Source organism: Octopus bimaculoides, chromosome 3 (genome assembly GCF_001194135.2).
Source record: "Octopus bimaculoides isolate UCB-OBI-ISO-001 chromosome 3, ASM119413v2, whole genome shotgun sequence".
In the NCBI taxonomy this organism is placed as follows: Eukaryota; Metazoa; Mollusca; class Cephalopoda; order Octopoda; family Octopodidae; genus Octopus; species Octopus bimaculoides.
This window is the reverse complement of record NC_068983.1, coordinates 123,803,692-123,823,953: the sequence shown is the minus strand read 5'-3', so window position 1 is coordinate 123,823,953 and position 20,262 is coordinate 123,803,692. Positions and strand designations below refer to the sequence as shown.

Sequence of the window (20,262 nt, the reverse complement as noted above, 5' to 3'; positions counted from 1 at the left end):
GGTTAATTTAGAGAGATGGTACAAAAAAAATATGTAGCCAACTTGAGAACACAGGAGGGAAGGAGAGATTTCATTTAGAAAATTACATGAAAAATTAAGGTAAAACGAAGGCTGAGAGAGAGAGATTAGGAAGTTATATATTGAAGGGTCAATTTAAATAATTAGCCTATGAAAGAAGATGTAAGTAAATAACGCATATTAAAAGTATTAAGAGCAAATGGTGAATGAATGCGTGGAAAGATCTAGAAATGAGAGAATAGCTTAGCAATGCATAACTGGGTGTCCAAGAACCATCAACGTTTGCATCAAACTATTTCAGTATCTTGTTGTATTTGGGGATGGTCACATTGCCAGTTTAGCCAATAAAAACACACGCACTATATATTTGGTGTTAATTTGCTTCAGCTTTATATTACATTAATCATATTTCGGCCAAAGTTCTTTCGTCACACTTCTGTGACCTCATCAGTGATCCTTTGCTTTCTTCTTTCTTATTTGTGTGTCCCTCCTTATTAACGATCAGCCATTTTGTATTCCTATTCAATGTGTTTATATTTGCGCATGCATATCCCTCTATGTGTGTCTATGTTTAGAAAGTGCATGCGTGTGTATGGGGAGTACCTGTATTATCTGTATCCCCCTGTTTATACATGTTCGTTTATTAGCTAAACTGGCAACATGACCATCCCCAAATACAACAATATCTATTTCAACACACGATTTCACATCAAGAATCTTGCAAAACAATTATATTTCAGTATCATTTATGATCTATAAACTCCTTATCATTTTGTCTTGTATTGTACTATATATTCTATATGGTTTGTAGAATGATATATTAAGGAGCTTTTTTTGAGTGCTGCTGAATCACTTGAATCCATATATTGTAACTTAAATACACATACACACGCACTCACATACACACGCACTCACATACACATGCACTCACACACTCACTCACTCACATTTAGGTATCTATGTATGTATATGTATATATGTGTGTGTATATGTATGTGTGTGTATATATATTTACATACACACACACACACACACACACACACACACACACACACACACTCACACACACATATTGGATTTTAGTGACCATGAGAAAAAGTACTCAATACCAGAGTAGGATTTAATAATCTATTATTCTGGAACTTCCTCATATATGTGTGTGTATACATGTATATATGTATATGTATGCATGTGTGTGCGTGTATGGTGTTTGTGTGTGTGTTATCGTCTCCTTGCCCTGACATGTCATGATAGCTGTAAATGTGTCATAATGCAAGCGGTGTCTGTCAATTCCAATCTTCCGAGATATGTCTGGTCATAGGGAAATATTACTTTACTTGGAAACCTGTGACAGCAACAGGAAGAGCATTTGTCTGTAGAATATCCACCTTATCAAATTCCATCCAATCTATGCAAGCATGGAAAAGTGGAGGCCTAAATGATGATGTTGATGATGATGATGAATATGTTACCATTGTATGTGATGGAATACATACAGTTCTTGAACATGATCTTCTCAGGTTGTAAAAATCAATTAAAGGACTAAATTATTTCTACTTACGTTTAATGATGTCCAAGTCAATAAGCAGTTCAAGAATGACTATAAGACCATCAATGACCACAAAAAATATAATCGTGTACTGCACCTTATTGCTTTGTAGGATCTCTGATAACTTTTGACGAAATCTACAATAGAAACAAAATGTTGATTAATAGCTGTCAAATAGTATTAAATTACACTGTGTAACATGATTTTTGTCCCTGGGTAGCAACTGTTATTTCTTATTGGCTTACACTTAGAAAGTATGAAAAATGGCTAATATTGCCTTAAACTTTGCTTTTGTTACAATATTTATCCAAACCCCAAAGAATCCCTCTCAACACATGGCAATGATTTCCCCACCACACTACTCCTAATGAATAAAACACCTGTATTTCCACCTCCCCCCAGCCCATTACTACTGCTCATAATCAGAGATGCACATATTGTCAGCCACTAATGGACATGCTCAAGTGGTTATGGTTAAGCAAATGACAAGCAAATCTGTGATATTGAGCAGAATATTAGCTATAACGATATTTCTGCTTCAGCAACTCAGTTCTGAATCTATCTGAGATGTAATGGAAAATAAGTCAGCTTCAAAACATTGATGTCCAGCTCAAAAAAAAAAAACCACAAAGTATGAAGAGAATAACAGTCACTTCCTTTGATTTCTAGATAGAAGCAAATAGGAAATAACACTTACTAACCAAAGACAAGAAGAAAAAAAAATGTTACAATGGCTGTGATACCTTCAATACATTGAATTATATTTACAGAATTTATATTTTGTTTTCTGATTTTGGTGACATTTTCACATTAAAAAAGCCCACACAAAAATAAAATAACAAAATAAGCAAAAATAAATTGCATGACAAAATGAACATTTAGTAGGAAAATAAATTATTTTATGTTTTATCTTTTACCTGTTTCAGACATTAGACTGTAGACATGGTGGGGCACAGCCCTGAATTTTTAGGTGAAAGAATTGACTACAGTGCTTATTTTTTGATAGGGAAAAAAAACTTATGGGACTGTCAGCTAAATTTTCAGGATGAAGAACTCAGCAATAGATAAATAAGTAAATAAATATATAAATAAATAAAAATATGGGCTGAAATAGTGAGACAACCCTCTGATCATATGCTTGTATTGCAGTATGGGTAGATGATTAACATAGGAGTGATGAGAAGTGATATGTGGGCAGAAGAGGTCAGAGTATACTTGCAAGTTCTAATGACTTTGAAAGTCCTAATATCATACCTGAACTATACCAAGTTGGGACCCCTAAGACAAAGGACATGAGACTGAAAGTGCAGAGCTAAAGACTTAGTTGTTATACATGTGGTAGTAAAAACTACCTGTTAGTCTTTTGTCTGGAAGAAATAGAAAGTCTGGGAAAGAGAGAAGAAAGCAGTAGAAACCCTAGCTCCAACTTCCAGAAATTAGACATAATCACCTTGTCTTTATTTGTGGTCATATTGTTTCATTGCTGGTTGGATTGTATTAAGTTGATACTCTCATGTTTTGAATTTATCTGAAGCAATGTTTTGGATGGTAGATTTATTCCATTGTTCGGTTCAACATCTGCACCTGGCTCTTGAATGCCTTCAACGGAGTTCACTTTTTTATTGGCAGTCAGGTCAGGTTCTTGTTTGAAATAATTTCCAGTCTTTAACCTATCATTCTTGGAGGCCCAGAAGAAAATAAATGTCACTGGTGCTGCTCTTCCCTTGCTGATTAAAGGACACAAAATGTTAACTACCCATTTAATCTTGCTGAAGATTTCCAATTACAAACTACATCATAATTTCCTTTTTGTAAAATGTAGTTTAACTTGGATTGCATTCTGTAATCTCTACTCTGAATCATAGATAAAGGTTAAACATTTATTTCCTCTTTTTCATATTTCTGTGTTTTCTATTGTATTTCATCTCCAACTTTAACTACATATTTGATCAATTACTTCCCATCTGTTTCTGAATATGGAAGCTATTTTGATATCATAGACTGTGTGCTTCCATTGTTGATTTCCAGTTTGCGATGTAGAATTAATATTACCAAAGTGAAGATTTTACCATTATGGTTGATGTTAGGAAGGGCAACCAGCTGTAAAAATCCTGCCGAAACAGTCACAGAAGTCTGGTGCAGGCTTCGGCCTTGGCCGGCTCTTGTGGTGCCATCCCACCCATACTAGCATGGAACATGGACGTTAAATGATGATGATGATAACGTATGTAAGTAAACTACATCTGGTAAATATACATTTGTTATTGTTATTGTTGTTGTCATCATTGATGCTATTATTGTTGTCAAAGGCAACAAGCAGAAAGAACTGTTAACATTCTGGAAAATTTGCGTAGCTACATTCCTTCCAGCTTTATGATCTGAGTTCAAATTCCACTGAGGTCAACTTTGTCTTTCATCCTTTTGGGGTCAATAAAATAAGTACCAGTTAATTGCTGGGAATTGATATAACCAACATACCCCATCCCCTGAAATTTCTGGCCTTGAGCCAAAATTTGAAACCAATATAACTGACTAACCCTCTTCTCTAAATTTCAGGTTTTGTACCCTAAATAGAAATTATTGTTCTAGTTATTGTCATCATTATTGTTGCTGTTTATTATATACTCTATGTTTATATACTCTCTGTGTTGTGTTACTTAATGTTGTTGTTGTTTATATACACTGTCTGTATACTCCCTATGTTATTGCCAATGTGGCCATTATCATTCTTGTTGTTCTAGTTGTCATTGTTGTTGTTTTTACAATCAATGTTACTTAATGTTATTGCTGTTTTTGTTTATATACCCTATTCTTTATCTTTTACTTGTTTCAGTCATTAGACTGCAGCCATGCTGGGACACTGCCTTGAAGACGTTTCAGTTGTGTGTGTGTGCATGTTTTTAAGCCTAGTACTGATTCTTTCGGTCACTTTTGCCAAACTGCTAAGTTATGGGGACATAAATACACCAACACCGATTGTTAAGCATTGGAGGGGGGACAAACACAAGACACAAGGACACACAGATACATACATATATATATACATATAAACCAGAAAGCTGCACCAGGCTCCAATCTGATCTAGCAGAGTTTCTACAGCTGGATGCCCTTCCTAACGCCAACCACTCTGAGAGTGTAGTGGGTGCTTTTACGTGCCACCAACACGAGGGCCAGTCACACGGTACTGGCAATGGCCACGCTCAAAATGGTGTTTTTATGTGCCACCTGCACAGGAGCCAGTCCAGCGGCACTGACAACGACCTCTCTCGAATGTTTTGTTCACGTGCCACCGGCACAAGTGCCAGTAATGCGACGCTGGTAACGATCATGCTCAAGTGATGCTATTTAAATGTCACTGGCATGGAAGCCAGACAGCTGCTCTGGCAATAATCATGCTCATATATATATATACTCTTTTACTCTTTTACTTGTTTCAGTCAATTGACTGTGGCCATACTGGAGCACCATCTTTAGTTGAGCAAATCGACCCCAGGACTTATTCTTTGTAAGCCTAGTACTTATTCTATCGGTCTCTCTTTTGCTGAACTGCTAAGTTACGGGGACATAAACACACCAGCAGCGGTTGTCAAGTGATGCTGGGGGGACAAACACAGACACACAAACATATACACACATACATATATACATACATATATACGACGGGCTTCTTTCAGTTTCCGTCTACCAAATCCACTCACAAGGCTTTGGTTGGCCTGAGGCTGTAGTAGAAGACACTTGCCCAAAGTGCCACACAGTGGAACTGAACCCCGAACCCTGTGGTTGGGAAGCAAGCTTCTTACTACACAATCACACTTGTACCTATATATGTCTATATACCTTCTATGTTACTTTGTTGCTGTTGCTGTTCTTGTTGTTATCGTTTATATACTCTAAATATTGTTGTCATCATTGTCGTTGTCATTCTTGTTTATATACTATGTCACTTAATGTTGTCATTGTCATTCTTGTTTATATACTATGTCACTTAATGTTGTCATTGTCATTGTTTATACACTCTCTGTGTTACTTAATGTCGTTATCAATGTTGTTGTCATCATTGCCAATGGTGTTATTGTTTATATAATCTCTAATTTACTTAAACTTAACACAATGACATTTTAGCAGAAATGAAATGATATGAAATCTCATTGATATTTCCTTAATTTTTACTTTTTCCAATTGTTGAATTTGTTTTCTTTTCACTGTTTCTGCTGCATTATGGTGAGTTTCAATTTCTCAAGGCCAGCATTTTTTTTTACGGTCCAATGGAAATTACAGAGTTCAATAACAAACTTTATATATTTAGTTATTCTTCTCATGTGTTCCCACTTGACATCTTGTGATAATATTGATTTTGGTGACATTTACCTTAAGGAAGCGCTGAATCGTTTTCTAAGCCATAAAGTTCACCAAATCACATTTTGTTATATGTTACAGCTTTTGGTGTATTTATCAATAAAACAATAAAAACATTTGATTGATCAAATCAAAAGAAAAAAATGCAAAAAAACATTGACAATGGATTCTATGGAATCAAGCAATTACTGAACTTGACACAGCATTGGATAAATTTTAAAAATACCATTTTTGGAATCAATAGATTTTAAAAATATTCACAATAGAAATAGGAAAGTTCTTAGTTTGGAATTATCCAAAGATATCAGTTATACAGGAATGTAGCAACACTTCTATCCAGAAGTCAGAGAATCATCCACACAGGTTCTCAATAACAGCAAATAACTTCTTGCTAGACGGAATTTCTTTAAAAAATATATATTAGCAACAGAGGCAGTATTAATACTGAGAGGTAGCATTTATTCTCACCTAATTGTTGATTTTCTGTTAGAACAAACTTTACTTCAGTAGTTACTATGAGGGAAACTCTTGTATTGGCTTTTGGTGCAAAATGCACTCTTGTTTACATTGCTAGCAGGGCAATAAATCCCTGCTACCTCCAGCACCAAGATCTTCAAATCACGTGATTTCAACCTTGTTTGGTCTTGTCAATGATGAACACTTGACTACTGGAGACAGCAATGATGAGAGTTTCTTTCATGGTAGCTACTGCAGTGAAGTTTGTTCCAGTAGAATATCCATGTTTAAGTGGGGATAAATATTATCTCAGAATTTCTTTAGTTGTATTTGAACATCAGCTTTATTGGTGCTATACCAATATGTGTAATTGTATATATATATATATATATATATATATATATATATATATATATATATATATATATATATATATATATATATATATATAGATATATATATATACTGTGTACTGTGAAGGTACATGGCTCAGTAGTTAGACCATCAAGCTTACGATGCAGTAGTGAGGTAGCCAAGTAACTTGCAAGACAAAAAGAAACCCTCTCAACTGAGTGGAGTTGTAACAGAGTGGGAGGTGGCTTTATGCCAGGTGTTTAGAAGCTAAAGTATGATAGAAGGACAGGCACTGGTATTTTTCTTCAGAGGAAATACATAGCTACCTGGCATTATATATGGGTGGGTGAGAGTAGCTGGAAAGAAGACAATGATGGTGGGGATGAGGTGTCAAAACATACTCACAAGATACAAGAAGGTAAGTACAGGCATGCCTCAGCTTAAGTTGTTCTCGATTATATGTCGGTTTTCAAAAATAATATATGGAAAAATAAAAATCTAGTTAAGTCATTTTACTTGACTTTATGCTTGTCTGCCATAAATATTGGAATCACAAAATCACTAGAAAACCATTAAAAGCTCATAAAATCATGTTACTGTACAATAAATAAGAATAAAAGCATATGAAATCATATTAAAATATATACAGTAAATGTTACAATACACACCATAAAGTAGTGTAGCTTAGTGAACGAAATCATGAAATCAGCTCTGTTGTCTTATTTATCAGTCTTTCGGAGCTCATATTGCACTTGTAGTTCCATATTGTGTGATATTGTAGTTCCAATATCAGCCATTAGGTGTCGTTGTCATTCCTGATTCCCACAATTATTTTGAATTCAAATTTGTTTACATTTGTTTATTGGCTACTTTCTCATTGTCATTCATCTGTGATTTTATTTTTTGCCCCCACGGCTCCTAAGAAAATTCATAGTGAAAGTACTAAGTGTCATGCTATAAAGTTAGAAGATAATCTGGCTATGATAAAATGCCATGTAAAAGGTGAAAAAGTGGTAGCAATTGCACAATCTTTTGGGATGAGTCGGACAACTGTATCAACGATTGTACATAAGAACAAGATTTTAGCACATATCAAATCTGAAGCCCTAGGGATGAAGAACACTGTCATCAATAAGAAAAGAGGCAGAATCTTTGAAGAAATGGAAAGACTTCTTTCTCTTTGGATTGTTAGGTTGAATTGCCAGTGTGCTATTATTAGACAAGAAATCCTTCAAGAGAAGGCGTTGTTTTTGTTTGAGGACCTGAAGAAAAAATATCCAGATGAGAAAGATGTAGAGTTCAAGGCAAGTCAAGGATGGTTCATGAGATTAAAGGAGCGAAGAAGTTATCACTCCATTAAGAAGTAAGGTGAAAGTGCATCAACTGATGCACAAACAGCAGTGGAATTTCCTAATGCATTAAAGAAAATCATTGAAAAAAAACAGGTTCCTTCCATAACAGATTTTTAACGTAGACGAAACTGGATTCATCATCATCATCATCATCATCGTTTAATGTCTGCTTTCCATGCTAGCATGGGTTGGACGATTTGACTGAGGACTGGTGAAACACCAGGCTCCAATCTGATTTGGCAGAGTTTCTACAGCTGGATGCCCTTCCTAACGCCAACCACTCAGAGAGTGTAAGATTGTATTGGAAAAATTGCCAGATCATTCATTCATTTCCAAGGAGGAGAAAACTATTCAATTCACAGATTTATTTGATAGAGCTTCACAAGCAGCAAAATAAAGAAGAGGAAGTTAAACCTGAGCCACATCACTTTACCATTGGATATATCGAAAAAATTCTTTCTATGTTTGAGGATATGGATCCAAATACTCAATGCTTTTCCAAGATTATGGGGGCTTGTCACAAAGCCTTTGCTCCTTATGATGTAATCCTTGAGGAAAAGAAGAAGACAGTTCAAGGAATTCTCAACCGGTTTTTTAAGCGCATCAAACAACAAGAACAGCCAGAGCCAGCTGCTGATGTTGACGATCCACAGCCATCTACATCCATGATGTAAACCACCAAATTGTATGTACGTATTGGTAAATTAAAAATAATTTTGTTTTTTTTTACTATTGCAAAATAATAATAATAATAATTACTGAATTTGTTTTTTAAGCTTAAAAATGGCTTTTATTTTACCATGTCCTATAGTAAACCGTATTCATAGACAAAGCATCCATGATGTATGGTAAACACCACCAAATTGTATTTGTACATTTAGATTACTTTTTTTTTACTGTACTGTATTAAAAAATAAAAAAATATTCGTCTGTAAGCTTAAAATATGTTTTTATTCACCATGTATTATTGAAAATGCATTCATAAATAAAGTACAGAAGTGGGGATGGTTATTATTGGTTTAGCTTAGAGACAAGTAAATTTGGCCCAGCCTAGCCTAGAAACAAGTTAATTCAACTTGAGTCATTTTTCAACTTAAGTCATGTCTCCTGGAACCAATTAATGAAGTAGGGTGAGGTATGCCTATACATGATAAAATATGGACAAAGAATTGGTAAGGATGTGGGGTGATAGGATCATTAGAGTGTGAGGGAAGAGTGACAGATGGTTAGAGATGGGTGGAGGTGTATGTAGTGAATAGAAGAAAGTTGGAGGTGTGTTAGATAGTAAATATCAGTTTGGGGATGGGAGAAGGTGAATCAAATAGGAGTGTTGCAGGAATGAGGAAATAAGTGGCAGTACAGCAAGGGAGGAGAGCAGCTATAAAATAAACCTGTTGTAAATCAGAAAATATGGAGGTGACATCTTGGGTGGGAGAGTGCGGTGGATGGAAGACAGATATACAGTGGCAGAGACGGATGCAGAGGTACATAGGGGTGGCTATAATGAGTGGGGGACAAAAGTGGGGAACAAAAGTGGGGAACAAAAGTGGGGAAGAAACCATTGACAGCAGATATGAGAATGTACTGAGAATGATAACAGATCAGAATAGGTATTAAAGACATCATATGATGGTCTTAAGATGGTCTTAAGTTCAGGGAGAATAAAGAGGAAAGGGATGATATTGAGAATATAGGATGGGTTTTGAAAGGAAGTAGTTCCAAGGAAAAGGAGAAGTAACTGGTAGTAGAAAGAGGGATGAAATATGTGCACTATCTGCTTTCATCTCATTATAGTAGTTAAATAGTGGTGTAGTCAGAAGAGTGAAGAGATGGGTGTTAGGAAAATGAGGGATGGAAGAGGCTTGATGGGGACAGATTGGGTGCAGAGGAAGGGCCCGGTGAGTGTATGAATATAAACATAATGTCTTTAGGACTTCACTTATGCTGAGACAAAAATGTCCCTTTGAGTATGGTGAACCACCAATCATCTCAGTCCTCTGTCAGATCTTTTGTGAAGCTCAAATTGATGATATACTACTAAGCATTTTGTCTGGCATGCTAACAATTCTGCCAAATCATTTCCATTTTCTAAAACTATCTAATATTCTTTTCAACTCTAGGCACAAGGCCCGAAATTTTTGGGGAGGTGGGGCCAGTCGATTAGATCAACTCCAGTATGCAACTGGTACTTAATTTATTGGCCGTGAAAGGATGAAAGGCAAAGTCAACCTCAGTGGAATTTGAACTCAGAACATAAAGACAGATGAAATACCACTAATGATTTTACCCAGCATGCAAACATTTCTGCCAGCTCACCACCTTAAAACTATCCAGTATTAAAAGCAAAATACCAGCACAAATCTATTTTATTAAGAATTTTTTTCTTTATTTCAAGTTTCTTAAATATTCAAAAGATAGATAATCCCTGATTACCTTGTTGCTTAGCAACAGTATATTATATATAACCAACAAATAATGTATGTTTTCCAATTATACTGTCATGAAAGAATCTAGAATTTTGGATTTCAGTGAAACAAAAGCATATAGTTCAGTTTCTATATAATCTCTGATATTCTTTGTTGCTATGTACACTAAAGTAATCAAATTATTATTGCTTTTGGAGAAGAATATCTTTATTTATACTGTTCAAAACAATTCATATTTGAACATTAGGGTAGGAAAGCAAACATAAGAACAGAAGGATAGAAAAGAAGGTAAATGAGGACATATACACAATATATAAGGTGTAGTTACTGTGACTGGTATATACATATCTATTGATAAATATTTTGATTGGGTTGCAATGCTTTACCATTACTCATAAGTGTGGCATGAAAATGGAAGGGCTTCAGTTACATTACATATCCTTCATACACTGCTTTTAGTTATTGTCTTCATGCTACACCTACAACCCAATCAGTAATCATGTACATATGTTATCTGTGCAAATTCACAATTATACTATGTATGTATTTGTATACCTATATTTGTTTTTGCCATATGCAGCCAGTAGATTTTCTTCAAAATACATTTACATTGAGCTAGAACCTTAATGCAAACAACACACACATCTTTACATATATAGACAAACATACATACATACATACATTATATATATATGTATGCATGTGTGTGTGTGTGTGTATAAATATATATGTATGCTTGTATGTATATCTATATGTCTTATAAATCTCTCTCTCTTTATCTATCTATCTATCTCACTGTCTCTGTCTGTCTGTCTGTCTGTCTGTCTGTCTGTCTGTCTGTCTGTCTGTCTTTCTCTCTCTCTCTCTCTATCTATCTATCTATCTATCTATACATACATATATATGTATATGTACATACATACATGTTCAATTATTATTATTATTATTATTATTATTATTATAATCATCATCATTGCCTTTGCACAGCTTCTAATCCTAGAGATGTACTAGTGTCAGCTGTTCACTACCAGTGAACTAAGGTAACACCTCTTATTTTTCAAGCACCTTCTGGAGTATTTGAGCGGTTCCAAGCAGTGCTATTTTCTGCAAGTGCTTCACCCTTATTGCAGCCCCTATTTGTTCCATGTACTTCTCGAAATTTTTGCTCACTGTTCCCAGGGCTCCGACAATTATTGGTACTACTACCACCTTTTTCATTGACCACAACTGCTTAACTTCCCAAGCTAACCTGTCATATCTCTCTACTTTTCTTTCTTCCTTATCGTGTACCTTGTTGTCAGCTGGGCATGCTATGTCTATGATCCAACATAGTTTGTTTTCTTTCTCAATTAAGACTATGTCTGGTTTCCTATTCTCTATCTCATGGTCGCACTGAATCATAAAATCCCATAGGATCTTTGCATTTCTATTTTCAACGATGCCTTCAGGTTTGTGGTTGCAGAACCTTAATGCAAACAACACACACACCTATACATATATAGACAAACATACATACATACATTATATATATATATATGTATGCATGTGTGTGTATAAATATATATGAAGCTTGTATGCATATCTATATGTCTATAAATCTCTCTTTCTTTATCTAATTCTGTAATTCAATAGCTGGGAAAGAGTGGGTAAAATGTATTTCCTTCCGCTTAGGCTGTTGTTAGCCATGGGTCAGTCGTAACTAATCAAACTTATCAACAAAGGTGTTTCAGCCATGAAGATGCAGTCTCCTCTGGAGCATTGCATATTTAGGAATACATTATTCAATATGTCCCTCCATTTACAAGCAGATAGAGTATAATCTAAGGGAGATTTCCTTGCTATTTCCAGCATGTTGGCTGACTGCAAAAAAGGATCCTTCATGTTACATTTGCTTATCTTTTTCCCTCAAGATGAAGTCAATCATTTAGAATATATTGATTTCTTATGTTATTGCAGGATCACCGGATTCAATATATTACTAGTAATTATTTTATCAATGCTAGATAAATGACAATCAAAGTTGGAAGTTTGAAATCATAACCTAGAGCTACAATGCAAAATACTGAACTGCATCCAGTTTGGTACTTTATTGCATTTGCCATTCCAATTAAAAGGCAAATTTAATTCAATAATCTCATAAACCGTGAAAAGACAAACCAAGAACAAATATTTAAGGCAAGAATGAAAGAAAAGACAAAGAAAGTAATATTTGCTTTATCAACCAACATCTGTGTAATAAATATATTTGCTGGGAAATGAAGAAGTGTGAAAAATCTGAACTGCAAAAAGTTTGTCGTTAACGCTAGTTTATTTCAACAGCTAATTTGATAATGGCAGTTATTAATCACACTTAAACAAATGTTTTATTTATTTATTATGTTTTTGTTTATGGAAAGATATTATGAAACTGTTTATCAGGTTTTTTTTTTTCTATAGTTCAAAGATTTACTTTATACAAGAAATGAAGATCAAGACAAACATAGCTTTAATTTAAAGTAATTTCATATTAAGTAATTTCATATTTAGACATTTTAATTTGCTATGATGTACATTAATAATCTGTCACACAATAATCTGATTGCTCTCTGTTGTTTTACTAAGATTTAATCATCAACTGAATGGAAGCAGTGAATAGATGTAATAAATTTTTCATTTTATTTCAATATGTTCAATGTCAAATACATTGAACATATTGAAGAGGGGAACAAATATATTCCCCTCTTGTTTATAATAATCTTTTTCAGTGATTTAAAGAGATATCCAGTGATGTAAAATTCTTTGAAAGTTGTATGAAATGAACATACACAGCTTTCAAAAATCTAAGAGAAATTCAACAAAAACATCAAAAACAGTTTAAAAACAAGAAAAATGGAGTAAATAAAAGTAAAACAATAAAAACTGAAGGTAATTGAAATGGAAAAGGATGCCACAAAGAATGGTAAGAAAGCTTAGTTTAAACCTTTTGTTACTGTATTTGTGATGGGATATTGTCTTTGTGTCAATTAAGTTTGAAAATGAAGAATTTAGTAAAATAACTTTGTCATTTATAACAAAAATTAACATAAATTATAACAAAAATTAACATAACTTTTTATTAAATATTATAATTTAGATCAATTTAACACAAGTCTGTATCATAGAATTTGAGGTGTTCTTAGGCAGGTTGGTATTAAAACGGTTAAAAAAAGAGATTGCTTGTGACACAAATATTGTTTTTAAATACAAAATGTACTTTGGAGAAAAATTTGTGAAAAGGTCTTAAAATTTTATCACTTAAAATGATTATTTTGAAAATTAGCGATGGCATTATCTTCATCATCAAAAGCACAATTCTGGCATTAATTTTAACCCAATATACACACCTATGATACTATTTGCCAAAGTTTTTCAGAAAAATAGCAACTAGCAATTTAGTTTTAACATTCCAGTATACTACAAAACATTCTAAACTTATTAATGCACCAGGTGTCATGGCAATGTGATTCCAAAAATCTTTAGAATTGATACTAAGTACTGAAATATTTGGCAATGAAATGTAACCAAATCTCTGACCCACAGACATGCTATCTCCTCTCTCTTTGAGAGAGAGAGAGAGAGAGAGAGAGAGAGAGAGAGAGAGAGAGAGAGAGAGAGAGAGAGAGAGAGAGAGAGAGAGAGAGAGAGAGAGAATATAACATTGACAGTCAGTATAAAGAGGAAAAAGACTCACTAAACAGAAAAGCCTACCTAAAATGAGATCAGATAGAATGAGGTTATGTGGGGTTCTTTTCTCTAAGACTTGTTTTTACAGTTGCATGAAAAACCAGTGCTTTACTGATGGAACAAATGAAAGACCTCAATAAAAATGGGAGGAACATGCTGCTAATTGATGAGATTTAGAAAAGGACAAAATAATTCAAGAGACATTGGAAAGATAAAGTATTGGATTAGTATAAGGCAAGATAATAGTTATTAGGTAAGATAACAGTTTTAAGGCATGATATTCTGTTATAAGGCAAGGCAACTGTTATAGGGTAAGATAAGAATTATAAGGTAAGACAACAGTAGTTAACTATGATATCCTAAAACTGGTTTACTGATAGAATGTGGGATGCTTGATGTCATGACCAACCTCAACAATATCCACAGTGTCTTTCACTGCCCCAGCTTTCAGTATGAGCAGTGGTATGCAGATGAAGAGAAGGTAACCTAAAAACATATGGGGAAGAGCACATTCCCCAACCATGTCTAATTGAAGTTCAGTTCTTAGTAAAACAAGTGTTAATCTGGTAGAAATGCTAAATGAATTGAAGAATATTGAAGGGAGAAACAATGTGCTTACTGGAGAGAAGAGGGACTCTGAATTTGTGACATAACACTTAAATGATAGACTTTGTGATGTAACACTTAAAGGATTGTGAAAACCAAATGTGCAGTTGATTAGTGTGCCATTTCTTATAGGATATGAGAAATCTTGGATCCAATCTGACATCAGAATGTTCACAGATACATTCTACAGGGTGTCCACAAAGTCTGGGTACATGGGGATTAACACATACTTTTAAAACAAAACAATTTTATTTAATTATAATGTTAATAAATAAATCTGTAATCTTTATTGAGTAAACTTTCTCTTTCAACATACTCCAGAAAAACAAGTCTTATATTTAATTGTTTATGTTATGATTTTATTTACTCCATGTACCTAGACTTTGTGGACACCCTGTAGTATAGCAGTGCCAATAACTGGCAGCAGAGTATTCTGGTCCAACTGAAGTAGAGAGCTCTTACCAGTTTTATAAGTGGGTTACCTTATATGTTTTTTTTAGTTTATTTTTTAAAATTATCTCTTTTCAAATTATCCAGTGTTTATGTATGTTAGATTTATATCAAAATTTTTAGAATGTCTAATGTCTCTGATAATCCCTTATTTTACATGCCTTTGTTTTGTTCATTGCCACATGTTTGTAACCATTATATGAAGTGTTTTTTGTAAGGACCATTTTATCAACTTAGACATATGACAGCTACTTATCTTGTCAATGCTTGGAAGGATAAAAGGTGAACTCAGTCAACTTTGATTGAAGAATAAAACTAAATATTTTAAAACAATTAGTCCAGTGCCTCATTGTTTCTGTCACTCTGGAAGAAATATGGTTAACTTGAAGTTTACGATCATAAAAAAGTGATAGTAAATTGTTCTATGAAAGTGAAAATAAATTGATAGAAACCAAAACTGACAACAGTAATATCCCAAAATTTCATAAATGAATATAAAGAACTCCCTCATTATGCCACGTCCACAGGCACACCTACTTGTACAGTAACATATCACTTCTAGTGATATTTTAAGTATTTCAGAAATAGTAGCTGAGGTACACTATTTCAATATACTTTATCCAGCAATGAACACCACTGAAATGTGTGATTGTTTTCATTTTATATAAAATATATGTGTGGTTTTCATGTTATATTAAATACTTGTACATTCAATTTGTTGGTTATGGCACATACATTGTTTACATGCAGTTATGGGATGTCATTGTCGTCAAATTCAGTTTCTATTGCAATTTACTTTCATTTTTTTAGGATAATTTACTTTCCCTTTTTCATAACAGTAAACTGCATGTTAACCCAGAAATAAATTAGAATATATTGATGAAAAAGCAAAATGGATTTCAGAAGTTTAAGATTTTCCTGGAAGACATTAACCACTGAATATAAGAGGTTATAACATTAGAATGGAAACGGTGTCATCGACTAAACTCATAGATGAAAACCACAACTACTACAGTAGTTATACAAGTGTAAGTGAAAGCCATTAGAATATCCAATAGGACGTTGTTGAATATATAAATACTCACTTCCCCAATCAATGAATCCATAGCAATAATGAGTGGATATATTCTTTGGCTCAATATAATCAATAAAATCAATATGCTATTTAGAAGTTTCATTGCTATCGATGAATTATCGATCATAATTTTTCCCCAATTGTCAACTGGGGTAATTCCCATGTGATTCCTTTTGTTTCTCTGACAATGAAAGAAATACGATACGTACGATACAGACTTTCTATCACACAACTATTATCATAAAATTTGACACCCACACAATTCGTAGATAACTAGATATACCTATTATGCAATGGCTATCATAAGATACTCAATATACACATACATACACATCTATATATCTGGAATTGCATGTATGTATGTAGTTATGTGTGGGTATGTATGTATATCCTGGGTATGTCCTTTAAACTGCAACTGGTAGTGGAGATCTGGTTTGGAATTTCCAGGGTTTTGAGGAGTGTGGAACCACTTCTTAATCACTATTGTTTCCAGGCCTAATCTGGCTCAGATCTGCAACACCTATTACAGCCTCAACTATGGGTTAACTAATATATAACATGACAGTCCAGTGGAGGCGCAATGGCCCAGTGATTAGGGCAGCGGACTCACAGTCATAGGATCGCGGTTTCGATTCCCAGACTGAGCATTGTGAGTGTTTATTGAGCGAAAACACCTAAAGCTCCACAAGGCTCCGGCAAGGAATGGTGGCGAACCCTGCTGTACTCTTCCACCACAACTTTCTCTCACTCTTTCTTCCTGTTTCTGTTGTACCTGTAATTCAATGGGTCAGCCTTGTCACACTGTGTCATGCTGAATATCCTCGAGAACTACATTAAGGGTACACGTGTCTGTGGAGTGCTCAGCCACTTGCACGTTAATTTCACGAGCAGGCTGTTCCGTTGATCAGATCAACTGGAACCCTCGACGTCATAAGAGACGGAGTGCCAACAAACAAACAACAACATGACAATCCATCTGAGCACAAAGACACAGAAATACCCTTGGTTGGTGTCAGGGCATGCAGACAATCCACTGAGAGTGAGGGATTCCAGGTTGTTGCTATAACATCTTAGGTGATGGATAATCAGGTGTAAACCCTGTGGTTTCTTGTGGTTACTGCTCATCTCACTTTGACCTGTCATTAGGTACTAATCACAGAAACTCTGAGAGTGGTACTTGTGTTGTACAAGCATTTATCATTGTAAGACAATGAAGTACAAATGTCTCTTTCTGATGACCTCATTTGAATCTTATAAAAGAAATACAAAAACAAACCACAATAAGAGGTTTTATGAAAAAAATTTAACCAAAGTTTATCTTAAATTTACTATTGAACAGTCAGTGAGAAATTAGGCAATATTTATTAAACAGTAGGCAGTGAGCTGGCAGAAACGTTAGCACATTGGGCAAAATGCTTAGTGGTATTTCGTCTGTCTTTATGTCCTGAGTCCAAATTCCGCCAAGGTTGACTTTGCCTTTCATCCTTCTGGGGTTGATAAATTAAGTACCAGTTGTGTACTGTGGTCGATCTAATTGACTGGCTCCCTCCCCCAAAATTTCAGGCTTTGTGCCTAAAGTAGAAAGGGATATTTGTTGAACAATGTTGATCATTTCATTCAAAATAAAGTGGAACAAAAAACTGATTTTCTTGAAACACAGTCTGGGAAAAATAATTCAAGACAATATTCTACATAGAATGGAAGTTTGGATCCTGATTTTGTAATGTGTTGAATGACTGTAGATGGAGTGGGGGAGGGGAAGTCTCCAGGGACACCAGCTACTTGAAGAATAATAGTACAGCAGGTGTTAATGTATTTAAGGAAGTAAGAAGACAATGAATATTAATTAAAATTACATATTTAATGAGAAGTGTAAAAGAAAATCATTAGTTTAATGATTAATTCTGGTTGAGAAAGACGTGAGTTTAAATTAATAAACTGGAAGTTTAAATTAATAAGAATTAATTATGAATAGAATATAAGGATGAGTGAATTTGAACTTTGGCAACATGGTGACATGTTTCATCATTATTGGACTTCATCAATAATGCCTAGTCTAACTGTCACTACCAGATCTTAGAATGAACGACTAGAGGAATATAGAGAAATGTTTAGGAATTGTAAAATCTGGTGTTTGCCAACAAGAGAGAGATGACAGAATATTTGTATGTGCGTATCTATGTATGTATAACTGTGTGTATATGTGTTTGTGCATGCTTGAGAGTTTGTGTATTTGTGTGTCTATACATTTGTCATTCATTCTGTTATAGAGTGTTGGTTATTAAGCATTAATCCTTATAATAAAACCATCATCATCATTATAATTACCACATTCTCCACTGCTGCCACCACTACCACCACCACCACCACCACCACCACCACCACCACCATTGCCACAATCTTTCTCCTTCTCTGCTTCTCATCATCATCACCACCAATACCACCACTAATACTGTCCTTCTTTTCTTGTTCATCATCATCATCATTGCCATCATCCTTATCCTCATTATCATCACCCCACCCCCACCCCCACCGTCTCCTCTGAATCATTGACTGTATTAATCTCACTCAACTATCTCTACCTTACATTTATTATAGTGGAGGTCAGGGTGGGATTGGAAGTATTATCAACAACCCACCCTTCCTCCTACTTCTCCTCATGTCAACGATTAATGATATTTTTCATTGTCATCGCGGATTATCATAAAGGTGCCTCATTCATAAAATATATTTTTGTTCAGCTCTGATGCAGCAGACCTACAATTAGAGAAAAACATTCTAACTGCGACCATCCCATCCTTTTCTTTACTCAGAGTAATATGTGCTTCCTTTTTTAAGGTATTGGCATATGATATAAGGAAGATTTGACTGCAATGTCTCACAGGTTAAATGACTATGTAGAGCAGATGTTCTCAATCATCTTTTACCTATCGGCCCCTTTGATTTCTATTTAACTCTGGTGGACCCCCAAAGCCATTCGATGTTTAAAAACTAGTTTTATGGAAACTTCTTTCAAAATTTGTATTTTGTTTCACACAACTTGTATAAGTTGACCTATGTGAAATGTTAAAGAAAGAAACTTAGCTGTTTTCTTGCAATACATACATCTAAAGCAAAAAATTTTCAGGGGCCCTTAAAATACTATTGTGGATCCCCAATTTACTATTTCATTGCGTGGACATCTCAAAATCTTGTAGGGACCCTCAGGGGGTCATATGGAGCCCAGTTGAGAACCACTGATGTAGAGTATTTCTTCTCTTATAAATATATTTGTCAATAGAGGTGACACTCCTAGATGGCACAAATGCTATATACAAAGGTGGCACACTAATTTCCTGTACCTAAGGTAAAGGTAAAGTTACCTTCTTGAGTCACGCTCTCTCATAAGGGCTGGTTTCTCAGTTTCATGACGCATATATTCCTCACCTGAATGGAATGCCGGCCTGTCACAGGATTTCTCATTTTTGCCAGCTGAGTGGACTGAGGCAATGTGAAATGAAGTGCTTTGTTCAAGAACACAATGCATTGCCTGGTCCAGGAATTTATAGCACAATCTTATATTCATGAGTCCAACATCCTAACCATTAAGCCACACACCTTCACAATTTCCTGTACAGCTAGGCAGTGCAATAATTACCTATTCACCTACATGATACAATGAATATATTTTTTTTTACTAGTTTCAGGTTGAGAGCTGTGGACATGCTGGGGCACTGCTGTTTTGATTACATTGACCACCTCAACCTACCCCAGTGCTCAATCGGAACTTATTTTATCAACCCTGAAAGGATGATAGGCAAAGTTAACTTGGTGGAATTTGAACTCAGAACATTAAGACAAATAAAATGCAGGTAATTATTTTGTCCAGCATTCTAATGAATCAATCAGCTTGCTTATATACATATACATATAAATATA

At 34.7% G+C, this 20,262-nt stretch overlaps 1 protein-coding gene across 3 annotated transcripts in view; it reads right to left on the bottom strand.

Annotated features, from left to right (window-relative positions):
- Nucleotides 1-20,262, bottom strand: part of LOC106880339 (uncharacterized) — a 123,610-nt gene that overhangs the window by 45,678 nt on the left and 57,670 nt on the right. For all 3 annotated transcript variants that reach the window (XM_052966536.1, XM_052966537.1, XM_052966538.1), the window contains exon 2: nt 1,580-1,704. In XM_052966536.1, coding sequence (XP_052822496.1) covers nt 1,580-1,704 — 125 coding nt within the window. The remainder of the gene's footprint in view (nt 1-1,579; nt 1,705-20,262) is intronic.